At 40.8% G+C, this 12,302-nt stretch overlaps 1 protein-coding gene across 1 annotated transcript; it reads right to left on the reverse strand.

Annotated features, from left to right (window-relative positions):
* Window positions 1-3,845: 3,845 nt before the first annotated feature.
* On the reverse strand, window positions 3,846-9,216 carry LOC147619062 (uncharacterized). The gene is made up of 4 exons (XM_086774404.1): window positions 9,048-9,216; window positions 7,378-8,925; window positions 6,904-7,173; window positions 3,846-3,973 (listed from the first exon to the last, which is right to left on the reverse strand). The coding sequence occupies exons 1-4, from the start codon at window positions 9,088-9,090 to the stop codon at window positions 3,846-3,848; spliced, it is 1,989 nt and encodes a 662-aa protein (XP_086630530.1). The 5' UTR covers window positions 9,091-9,216.
* Window positions 9,217-12,302: the final 3,086 nt, after the last annotated feature.

Here is a 12,302-nt window from a genome sequence, read left to right on the forward strand (position 1 = left end):
TGCGTAAAGAAATTTTATATAAAAAATAAGAATTCTCTTGTATTCTATAAATAGATACGAGGATGTGAAACGAATCAAATAGATGAAAATGAACGAGGAATAGATGGAGATGTATGTTTGTGAAAGAATGGACGTAGTTATATGAATATAAAAGAAATGATGTAGATGTATGTGAAAGGAAAGATGTATGTGGAAATGGATGTATGGATGTAGATATGGAATGTGGATGTGGATGTGTGGAGCAAAACTTGCAGATTCCTTCTTCTTTGCACTTGGTGCAGATGCATTAGCCACAACTATGCCCAATTCTTTCTTTTTCTCCTTCTCTAGACTTTTCTTGCACTCATTTATGTAGTGCTCTGGTTGCGTGCAATAGTTACACTTTTCCTTTTTTAAGGCTTATCACCTTCTTTCTCTACATCCTTACCTGAGGATTCTGATTTTGGTTTATAGCCACCATGCAAAGAAGCTTTACATTTTCCTTTCTGATCAAATGTAAGGACATTTGGATCGAGGCACAACTTTGATAAGAATCCAGCAATGCATTGAGAACTGTGGGCACCAATGTACTATCAGGATATCTCTCATCCACACTAGCAGGATTCTCTTAAAATCTTTGATCTTACTCAAGAAGCTATCCATTGAGTCTCCCTCATTCATGTGCTCAAACTCCAACTGTTTTGCAAAAACAGAAATGCAAGACGTGCTTCATTATTGCACACTTGGTATAATTCGACAAGTGCATCCCATGCCTGTTTTAAAGTCTTACACGACCGAATATGAGGAATAATGTTTTGCTTCAAAGAAAGTACAAGCAATGCATGTGCTTGTACCTCTGCATCTCTTCTACCCCATCTCATTTGACCCAACAGGTGGAGATACTGGTGGTGCATGTGGGGGAGCCACATCTATATCAGATTCTAGCTTAAATGTACTTGCAGCACCTAGTTGCACTGGTACTTATGAAACAGGACGAGTTTCACTTTCTACCACTAACCACATTCCAAAGGCCTTTATCAACCAATATATGCCTCATCATATAGGACCGCAATGGATAGTTAGTCCCATCACGTTTGTCCTCAGGAGAGACAACATGTTGAATACATCTCTATTGCCAACCCATGACTTTCTACCAAATGCAAAATCTTTCAACACACTGCAAGTACTTAGTATTCATTGAATGCAACCGTGGATGACTGCCAACTACTTGAATCACCTGCAAAGTGTATGAAGAATAACACAGAGTAGAGAATACAATGTTACTGGCAAAAGTATAATGGTCGATGTTGTTGAAGACACTGTAGATGCTGTTGCACACCAAATCTTTGTCGCTACACAACCCAAACACCCAAAATCAAGCAGAACCAATCCAAAATGATACCTCTCCAAAACGTATGCAGAAACCTTGCGATGTCCAAAACATTTTCGAAACGCACCCGAATCACACTGCGGACCCCAAAAATTAAGTATACTTTGTATACAGCACACTACAGTATATTCCTCCTCCTTCTAAAAGAGTATCTCAATCGGACACAGAAAAACAAGGTCATGTGAGGAGGGAGACAGACTACTAGATGAAGTGTCAAGGAAGCTAGCTTTGATACCATGTTGGAAACATGGATCCTCCCACTTCCCGGGAGGTCACCCATCCCAATTGTGTTCCTGCGCAAGCGCGTTGAATTGAGATGTTCCAAAAGTCACTCTAGCCATCCAAACCCCAAAACCTTAAGGTGTATGACCTCTGGTAATCCAATTTGTAGAAACTTCAACTTTTCGAGATTCAAACCCAGTCTCACTACATGAGCTGGTTATCTCTAGAAGTGTGGATTACATCTCCAACACTAGTATCAGCAGAGCATTATATGGTGGGATTACTCTGATACCAGGATTTGTAGCATTATACGGTAGTGATGTGTGTGAACACCCTTAGGACCGCGGGCGTACTTTTTCCCTCACTAGGAGGTTTTTTCCCCCATGCGCATGTACACCCTCTTATCTACTCATTATGGGTGTGTACTTATCTTTTGTATCTAGCACACAGTTGTTCATTCTAATCTAGTGAGTTTTTGTGCTCTCAAGCTTCTCTATCTTGTGTGTGTGCATTGTTGCAACCCTAACCCTAATTCCAACAATTGGTATCAGAGCCCATGTTGTGATGTTGGAAGCTAAGACCTTAACCAAAGTGTGGCTTGAGGGAGGGTTTTGGAGATGCAATTCACACTTTTAGAGAGAACCAGCTCACGTGGTGAGACTGGGTTTGAATCTTGGCAAGTTGAGGTTTCTACAAATTGGATTACTGGAGGTCACCTAACGCCTTAAGGTTTTGGGGTTTGTATGGCTGGACCAATTTGTGGAACACCTCAGTTAAGCGCGCTTGTGCAGGCATATAACTAGGATGGGTGACCTTCGGGAGAATCCATGTTTCCAACCAGATCGTCATGTAATTTTCAAGACCTGTGTTGTGGAGATCGACATGCACCTTTGCATCGATTTCAATTTTCTAGGTAGGGAGATGGAGATGCACCCTTGGATGGGACAAATCTCTCGGAAGACAAAAATGCTAACATCTTACCCATCATGGGTAGGTTTTTAAACCCACGAGTGGCCCAGACCCGCTTACGGCGACGGGTCTAATCCACTTAGATCAAACTTCGGGCATGTCAATTATTGAATGGTCTAAACCGTTGTTCACATGTGTTAGTGTCTATGACACATGCACATGCACATAGGACATGGGGCTAGCTCACTCTTAAAAGGCAAAATGTATGAATATGATTATTTTTCCATTTTCATCACATCATGTTATATAAACACAATTGTTTTTCCCTTTTCAGCACACCAAACTCTGTCTATCATCAAACTTTGTTTATGTTGTAGTATGTATGCATGTCAAACCCATATGCATTCCTAACCTTCTATGACAAACCTGAAGGTTTCTTTTTCTCCTGTTGTACATCAACGTATTTGAAAACCTTGAAAAAATAAACAAAGAAACAAAATACTATTTTTCTCCAGCGATTTGTCTGGACCTAGTCTTGGAAGTGCCAAGCCTATATACACACACACACACACACACACACACACACGTACATTCTTTATATATATATTTTTATAATAAATATAAATGTACATATTTACGATACATTAATTTATATTTACTATATAAATATATGTATATTTATATAATAAACATATATACTCTCTCTTTCTCTCTCACTTTCTCTCTCTCTCTCTCTCTCTCTCTCTCTCTCTCTCTCTCTCTCTCATATTAGATTTATTGTAATTTAAACGCATTATGCTCGTTCTATGATAAATATAAATATATATATATATATATATATTATAATAACTATATAAACATATACATATTTAATATATAATATAAAATTATAAAATTATTATAAATTTGCTATAAAAATATCTATTATATATTAGATATATTTTCAGTACATATTAAGCACATAGTATTATATTAAATTTTACTATTGATATATAAGTTTATATTTACTATACATTTATTATATTAAATATGTTTATATATTTATAGTAAATAAATACTTATTATGTATACATATATTTATTTACATTATATTTGTATGTATATATATGTATTAGTTTATTTATTTTCCAATTATGCTCTTTCTTAGAGGTTTTTGGGAGAAATCTATCTTGTATATGTCAATGTGTGTTACATATATATATATATATACATATATATATATATATATATATATATATATACATACATATATATATATATATAGTGTGTGTGTGTGTGTGTATGTGTATGTGTATGTGTGTATATCTTTTATTATACTAAATATGTTTATTTATTGTGGAGGACTTTATCCACCCTTAATCACATCTTCACGCTCCGGGCCACCATTGAGGAGGCCAAGGCACAGCACCATTGGGTTTACAGCTACTTTGTAGATTTTAAGGACCGCCTTCTTCACTGCCTCTGCTGCAGACTCTAGGGGTACCAACATATATGTGTTTATTTCTCTTTACGAGTTTGTCATTGGGCGGGTTCAAGCTCTAGGAGGTATTTGTTTATGCTAACAATATTTTCCTTGTCTTTGACTCAATGGAGGGACTCCAGAGACACTTGGATGCATTATAGTAATTTTACCTACATCGAGGCTTCTCACCTTGGGAAAACCAATGTCATGATCTTCAACACCTCTCCCCGCACAGCTACTAGAGAGAGTTTCATATACATGGGTGTCCTACTAGATATTGTCTCTTCCTACACTTACCTAGGGGTCATTTTCACTGGCCCAATCTTCACCATGTGCCTAGTAGCAGAGGCTAGATTGACACGAGGGTATGCAGCTTTAGCCTTGTTAGAGACACACTTCTAAGCTCATTTTTAGGAGCCGAGGACGAAGCGTTGGCTTTTCAACACCCTCTACTTGTATCACCCATGCTAGATATTTTAGATGGCCCTCCACCCACCCTAAGTGGATGATTATACTAGCCATGATCATGATGTATTTTCTTGGTAGTTTTTGTTTCTTCATTAGTCAATTGTATTTTCTTTTTGTTCCATGGAGATATATAACATGGACTATGATGTAATCTTTTGGTCTCATAGGCCTTACGGGTCTTTTAAGATGATTAACATATCTTTCTTTCTCTCTTTCACTCACATACAATGCGAATGACTCTCTCTCTCTCTCTCTCTCTCTCTCTCTCTCTCTCTCTCTCTCTCTCTCTCACACACACACACACACATGCATGCACTAGCCAATGGCTCTCTCTCTCTCTCTCTCTCTCTCTCTCTCTCTCTCTCTCTCTCTCTCTCTCCTCACACCAACAATGCATGCATGTGAGCCGCCGGGGGGGGGGGACTCCTCGGGGGTTTCACCTCTATGAAATTTTGTGTATCACGTGCGTTCACCTCTAAGAAATTTTATGCAATCCATATCGCTCTCAACACAAATCCTCTATGTCTCTTTAGTCATCTACACTGGTCCTCTACACTGTGTGCATACGCACACTCTCCTAGCATCAAAACACGCTAGCTGTCGCGACAACTGATCTCGTCGCTACTCAAATTCTTTAGCTCCGACACTATTGGATATGATGGACAAACACTATGATGTTCGCCCACAAAGAGTAATGGAGGAGTATGCACAGACGCATTTGAGTCACTACCATTCTACAAATTTAGATTGACAGATATTCACAAGAAGAATTATGACAAGTTAATGAAAGGAATAAGTCTCAAGTGACTAGCATGTGTAATTCATTTCGTTTACGTAAGAAATGTTTAGTCAGTCACTCCACGTTCATTATATATTTCTTGGATTTATGTAAAGAATGCTTAGTTATAGCACAACTTTCTTAAGTTGAATAATTATATGCTAGAAATGTATCTTTGAAACAATAGAGTTTTCATAAGATGAATTGTATGTACACTATGTAACAATCTTTTAAAAAAGTGCACGAAGACCATTGGGCCGAGCTTGCTTGGCACCGGTGACCTTTCCCACACAATAGCGGGCCACAGAGGAGCAGTTGCACAGAGGGATACGATCATGCCTTGGTTGTGGTGGTTTGAGGAGATTCCTCATCCGTTTTGTAAGTAAAACAAGCGTTAATCTTCTCAATGTTTTCATGCTAATATACTTAGATCATTCTCATTTTCTAACATATATTACCACAAACCTGTAGGAAAATAATTTTGGTCATCCGTATGCCACCTAGCATGGTTACACTACCCCAATGGTGCATTTGGTGACACTTAGGCATAGTTATTTAAAGCAAAAATTGAATCTGTACATAGCAAGTAAGTGCAATCTAAAGAAGCAAGTAAGTGCAATCTAACAAACTAAAGAAGAATTGTATGTCTAAACGTACGTCATTTTTTCCTGCATGAGGCTGTTGAGACCCCAGTTCCAACAGGTGCTACTAGTATCGGAGGAGATGAGCACACAGGGGACGACCTTCAACACTATCTCCCACCGCCCATGGAGTGTACTTGGGATCAACAGGGGCACGAAAATCCAAGCCATGCGGGCAGTGGCGGGCCTAGATTACTTTTTGGGTAATCTCAAGTGGGTTATCCAGTGGCCTAGTCGGTGCACAGCGTAGATTGGTGTCATGAGGGAAAATCAAAAGAAAAAACAAATTTTTAATGTATTTTCTTGCTTCTTAAAAGCCTATTCACATGCTCGGGCACCCATTACTAGACTTCTGCCGTCCGGTCCTCCTTTCGGAAATCTATAGATTCATAGATACAGCTTTATATTTATGCTCGAGGTGGGGTATTTCTTTAAAAATGGCTTTGCAAGATTCAAAACTCAAGCTCAAGGTGCGGGTTTTTCACTCTATATCGGCAAAAGTCCCTCTACATAACCCTGCCCAAAACGGATGCACAAGTCGAGATATATAGTTTACTATAAAACTACAAAAAATGAGACAAGTTGGTCCCAAAAACAGTGGCAGTGCTAAGTTCTTGTTTCTAGCGCTAAACGAGATCCAGTTTTTTAGAAAAATGAAAAAAATCCAATATGAATTGTGACAATCCCAATTTATTGAATACAATCTTCAAATTCATCATAGCACTAGAAAATCCATCCTCTAGAATCTCAATGTCCTATAACTTCAAGAAACGCTTCCCCATACCGCCTATAAAACAAGAGAAGAGGATGGTTTCATTGAAGATTTCACTAGCAAGATCTAAGGGAAAGAAATAGAGACCAACTTTGTGGAGGACAACACATGTGTCTGTACCTTGAGCCTCTATACAAGCCATCGCAACCTTATATGGTTCATGTACATAAAAGGCATCACCTAGAAGGATCCACCAAAGCTTTAATTTTATGTGCTGCCGTTCCTCTTTCTTATAATTCTCGATAGGGAGTCCAAGACACCCTAGTGAGTTTTGAGACAAACCAGATGGGCAAGTCACAACAGTACATAGGTTGGCATAATGAGGTTGCATAGCATCAGGCATGTCAAAGCTATAGTCCCTCCATGTAAAGTACTGGTAATTATTGCGAAATTCCTGAAACATTGCTTCCACGCCAGATTCGAATGTGATGTGAAGTTCAAATTCGCCAGATCGGCCCTCGATATCGGCCATAGAGTTGGTGATGCACGTTGACAATTCAATATGTTGAGGGCACACGTTGACAACGTGCACATTGGTTTTGATGATGGGACCTATCATCCATACACATATATTAAACTATGACACTTAACAAAAATATGACACCTCAAACAATTAGCACTCCTACGTCTAACATGGAGCCATAAAAATAGGTTTCTTGAAGCACTTACAAGTCTAGACCAGGGCCCATATGGCAAGTACCTATCTAGAACTTGATGTGTGGATCATGATGAGAATGTTTAAGGTCAGTTAATCACCTGGATAATCCTCCCATTCCCCGATCATCGTTCGAGTGAAGAATAGATCGCCACGATGATGCTTGAGGAGCCGGGGAGCCCACGACATCCCAGGCTTCTCATAGCCAAAGAAGCTCATGGCACAAAGCTGGACCACCAAGTGGGGATTCCTCTTGCAAACTTCTAGAATTTGGTCATCCAGGTTGTCCTTAATTATATTGACAGGCATCAGCTGCTTAGACCCCAGTAGCCCGAGTATGCTGAGAATCCTGTCTTCTGGGTGATCACATTGACGGGCAGTAACAAGGTGTGCAACAAGCATAGGGCAAGATATACACTGTCCTGTCATTAATGGCTCTTGACAGTTCAGATCATCCATGCAAGCAATTTGTGAGGTTCTACAGTACAGTGGACTCGGATGAAGCAGCGGTGCCGTTGCTGCAGCAATTTGTGAGGTTCTACACACTAGACTCGGATAAAGCAGCGGTGCCGTTGCTGCAGCAAAAAATGAAGCCACATGTATGTAAGCTTGACGATCCATGAATATAAGCTGGTTGCTGCTGGCTTCTCTCGCAAGTGGGAAGGAGCGACAGTCTTCACACATCACATTTGGGATACCCATAGTTGGAATGCGATCAGGCAGAATGCGTGAATTAGTGGCTATGTTGTCTTCGTAGTACATCCTAAAGAGTGCATAACTCGCTTTTGCATACACCACCATCAAAGGTTCTAGCAGGCATCTGCAGAATCCCCTTCCAGGTTTGCTGAAGTGCAAATCCTCCTCAGCCGGACGCATTGCCACTATGATGCGTCTTGCACGTGGACGTCTTTCGCCTACCTCAAGGATGACCTTATCCTCATCTTCATCTGATACACGGCTGTTTATACGCAGCCTGTTCCTCTGACTGAACTCCAGGAAGTGATTGAGTTGCTCCCGCTCCTCAAGACTGAGGGAGAGCACAAACGTGAGCTTGTTGGGAAGCGCACATTCCTGTACTGTCCATGCGCGGCTGAACCAGCGCGGCATGGTTGGTCGCCCTGCATGATCAGATGCACCCCAGAACTTCATGTGGTGTTGCCCAATGCCGTGTGGGAGTACAAAGCAACCTTTGCTTTCTGAGTAATAGCTCCCCATGCGGGGAATCTCTCTCTCCTTCTCCGTCGGGCTGGTCTGGTCGATGCACACTGCATCAAACCATGCGCATTCCACGCCTTCTTCATCCTGCAGCACCCTGAAGAGATGTTTCAAATCTTGGTAGCACGGGCTATCACTGAAGTCTGCGGCTTTGAAAGCCTCATTGTAGTAAGCTGTCCTTGAGCTCCCTGCTCCTGCAGCAGCGACCTGGTTTCCGATCTGCCTTGAGAAATCCCGGACCTTCTGCATCCAAGTGTGGGATATGGTGTGGAAATCCCAGTTGTCAGGCTCCTTGAAGCAGATTCCGCGGGCGCTGACGTCCACAGTAGCAGCCACGTCGATGACGCGAATAGGGTAGGGCGACGACGTTTCCACCACCACGTCATGCCTGCTGGCGGCAGTGCTGGTTCCAGGCTCCATCGACGCCACGCTTCCTGCAGCAACATCCCGATTAATAAACAATAATCGTTATATTATCAGACAGGTTAATACGTAAGCGTTATATGGTTACATCTGGTTCTAATCATCGAACTGTTAATTAGAATTAAATAGTTACGAGGAGGAAGTTGCTGCGAATTAGTGTTGCTGTAACTCGTCATTTTTTGTTGGTTGGCTTGGCACTAAATAAATCAGAACCTTGCTGCTGCAATGCAATGCAATGCAATGCAATGGTTTTTACATTTCACAAAAAATCGTGAATGGTGTCCATTAATGGCTCTACTTGCATGATCAGAGGCTACAGCAACCAGCTGCAGGATCGGTCCCTAAAACCTAGCTAACTCTCTCTCTCTCTCTCTCTCTCGCCTTTATCTTCTTAGAGAGTTATCTGCAGCTAACTCTCTCTCTCTCTCTCTCTCTCGCCTTTATCTTCTGAGAGCGGTGGCTTTACCAGGCTATATATTATCTGCAGCGCCACTCTTAGGAATTCAGATCCAAACTTCAATTTTCAAGGCGCGGAGACGAAATTGCCATACCGTTCGTTATCCATCAGGTCTTTTTAACAGCCATACGATATATGTAATATATCGTATACCCATCAGGTTTTTTTAACAGCCATACGATATATGTAATATATATGGTCGTTGCAAGACATATAGAATATATATATATATATATATGGTCGGTGCCACGTTCGAGCAACGTCCATCATAAGGTTTTGGGGCACTTTTTAGGCTCACCGCTCTTTAATTAATTGTCTCTTACCCGAGAAATAACCGTGAGAGTGAATTTCAAAGCCGGAGATCACTTCAAATTTCAACAGGTTCACATTTTGAGCACGAAGATCAGCATGCAATTTTCAAGACCTGTGTGGAGATCGACATGCACCTTTGCATTGATTTCAATTCTCGAGACACAAAATGCTAACATGTTACCCATCATGGCTAGGTTTTTAAACCCACTAGTGGCCGAGACCCGCCAACCTTTGGGAAGATCAGTTATTGAATGGTGTAAATCCTTATTTACATGTATTAGCGTCTATTACACATGCACATAGGACATGGGTCTGGCCCACTCTTAAAAGGGAAACGTATGAATATAATTATTTTTTCATTTTCATCACATCATGTTATATAAACACAATTATCATAAAAACATCATGTTATATAAACACAATTCTTTTTCCCTTTTCATCACACCCAACTCTCTCTATCATCAAACTTTATTTATGTCATAGTATGTATGCATGTCAAACCCATATGCATGCCTAACCTTCTACGACGAACCTGGGGGTCTCTTTTTCTCTTGTGGTGCATCAACGTATTCAAAATCACGTCTACCGACACGTCTATAATAGAGGCTATAAGCGCATCTATATGTGCGTCTATAAGCGCATCTATACTGCATAATAGATGTGCTTATAGACATGCATATAGACGCGCTCTAAAATTTAAAAAAAAATCCAGAGAGCTGCCTGTGCAAATGTACAGCTGCATTTTCTGCACTTATAGAGCTGCATTTTTTGCATAGGCAGCTCTCTGGTTTAAGGTTTTGCTTACTTGTATATAGACGAATCAAGATCAGCAAAGATTTCAACATAAAAACTTAAATTAAAGATAGATATGCACAAAAAGATTTGTGAACACACTTCGAATATTGATTGAAGAAGATCAGAAATTACATTTTATATCCAAAAATTTATCCTTACATGATCGTAACCACATAACGCCTGAATAAAAGCATAGATACATAAAGAAGAAGAAAAATTTCGTCTTATATCGAAGAACTTGTCCATACATGATGGTAGCCACATGAGGCTTGAAAAAGAAACATAGTTGCATAAACCGAAACTATACATGAAGAAAAACTAGCGGGCGACTACTATAGGTGGTACCTTTGAATGTGCTTACACATTTGGAAGCCAAGGCACGTGAAACATTAAAAAAGAATGCAAAAGAAGGATAGTCACAGTGATGGTCAGGCGAAGTTTTCGCACATGGAAGAAATAGCATCCAGAACAAACGAGAGGAGATTACCAAAAGAAGAAGTGTTTTCATACTGATGAGTTGTTGGATGTTGAGCTTTTGAATGAACAACCAGACTCGAGGACAAAGTATCTTCGAATGAAAGACTGCTACAATCATTATGTGTGTACCGAGATACCTAAGAACGGAACCCACATGCTTCCCAATTAAAAGGTGGAACTAGAAAGAATTAAGTGCTCTTAGGAGGCAAAATATGCATATCAGTTTTAACTTCCCTTTCTTTGAGCAAGCAAAATTTGACACCACCTTAGAGCTGAAGTACCACATGGAATACATGATTGTTGAGAGCAATGGAAGTATATCTCCCAGACGCACACATGATTGCTACATGCAGATTCTTAAGCTTCTAGTACCTCTCATCAACCATCCAAAAGAAAGCTATGAAAGGGATGACCCCACCAACCTCAACTTTTACCTCCACACAGGGCCCGGTGAATCCCTCCCTACATGTCACCTCATTACCTTGTCACATTTGAGGACATATTTTACACTCATTTTTGGACTCATTATTATTTCTGCCAATACACCAGAAATATACAAAAGCAGAAGGATGTCTTCGGAAGCTTGTGGGAGGACAAAAGCTCAAGCCAATCAACTTTCGGAGGACAGAACCTACAACAAGGAGGACATGTTAACACATTTTGGAGCCCAATATTATAAATTCCATCCTAGTATTTTGTAATAGCGTAAGTTAAAGGTTTTTGGCAAGAGTCTGTGATGATAAGTCCATGGAGTTCATTTGTAAGGCTGCGATTATAAAGCCAAGTCAATTTTTGATACTTTTAAGAAGTGTCCGACGTAGGGTGAACTCATGGCCAAGTATGTAAGTGACTTTTGAGTCATTGTAATGGACTTTTCATACATAATGCAAGTGCTTGAGAGTGGGAGAATCAGCCTTCTTCTTGGTGTATGAGCACCGCGGTGAGGGACGCCGACAGAGCAAACGAGGGAGTGCAGCGACCAAATGCAAGTTGCATCTTAGAGCACGGCTCGATGAGAATAATCGGTAAGTTCTCCACAAGACCCCGCTGATCGGGAGGAGATTCTAGATGCCCCCTTCTTTGCATATGTTGCGCGGCTCGGCCACAGGATCCAGATGCCAGAGATTGATGGCACCCCGGCAGTAGCAGCACGTTGGCAGTCACATAGGGCCGCGTTTCCTCTCAGATTTTGGAAGCGGCTATGGGACAGTTTCCGGCCTAGAAAGATCACCCTCTTTCTTTGGCTGATGGCACACAGGAGCTTGGCGGTTGGCAGTTGGAGGTAGGCCAACAGCTTGCCCACGGTGTGGCCACCCTCAGGAGTCTCAAAGACACTGTCTTTGGGAT

Source organism: Cibotium barometz, chromosome 34 (genome assembly GCF_041138505.1).
Source record: "Cibotium barometz isolate CiBa-2024 chromosome 34, ASM4113850v1, whole genome shotgun sequence".
In the NCBI taxonomy this organism is placed as follows: Eukaryota; Viridiplantae; Streptophyta; class Polypodiopsida; order Cyatheales; family Cibotiaceae; genus Cibotium; species Cibotium barometz.

What these genes read in the sequence shown, in the direction of transcription:
- LOC147619062 (XM_086774404.1), bottom strand. Translation starts at nt 9,090, where the DNA reads ATGACGAGTTACAGCAACACTAATTCGCAGCAACTTCCTCCTC. An exon ending in TTCGCAGCAACTTCCTCCTC is followed by an intron (nt 8,926 to 9,047) that starts GTAACTATTTAA and finishes ATGTTGCTGCAG; the next exon opens with GAAGCGTGGCGTCGATGGAG. An exon ending in GGAATGGGAGGATTATCCAG is followed by an intron (nt 7,174 to 7,377) that starts GTGATTAACTGA and finishes TATGGATGATAG; the next exon opens with GTCCCATCATCAAAACCAAT.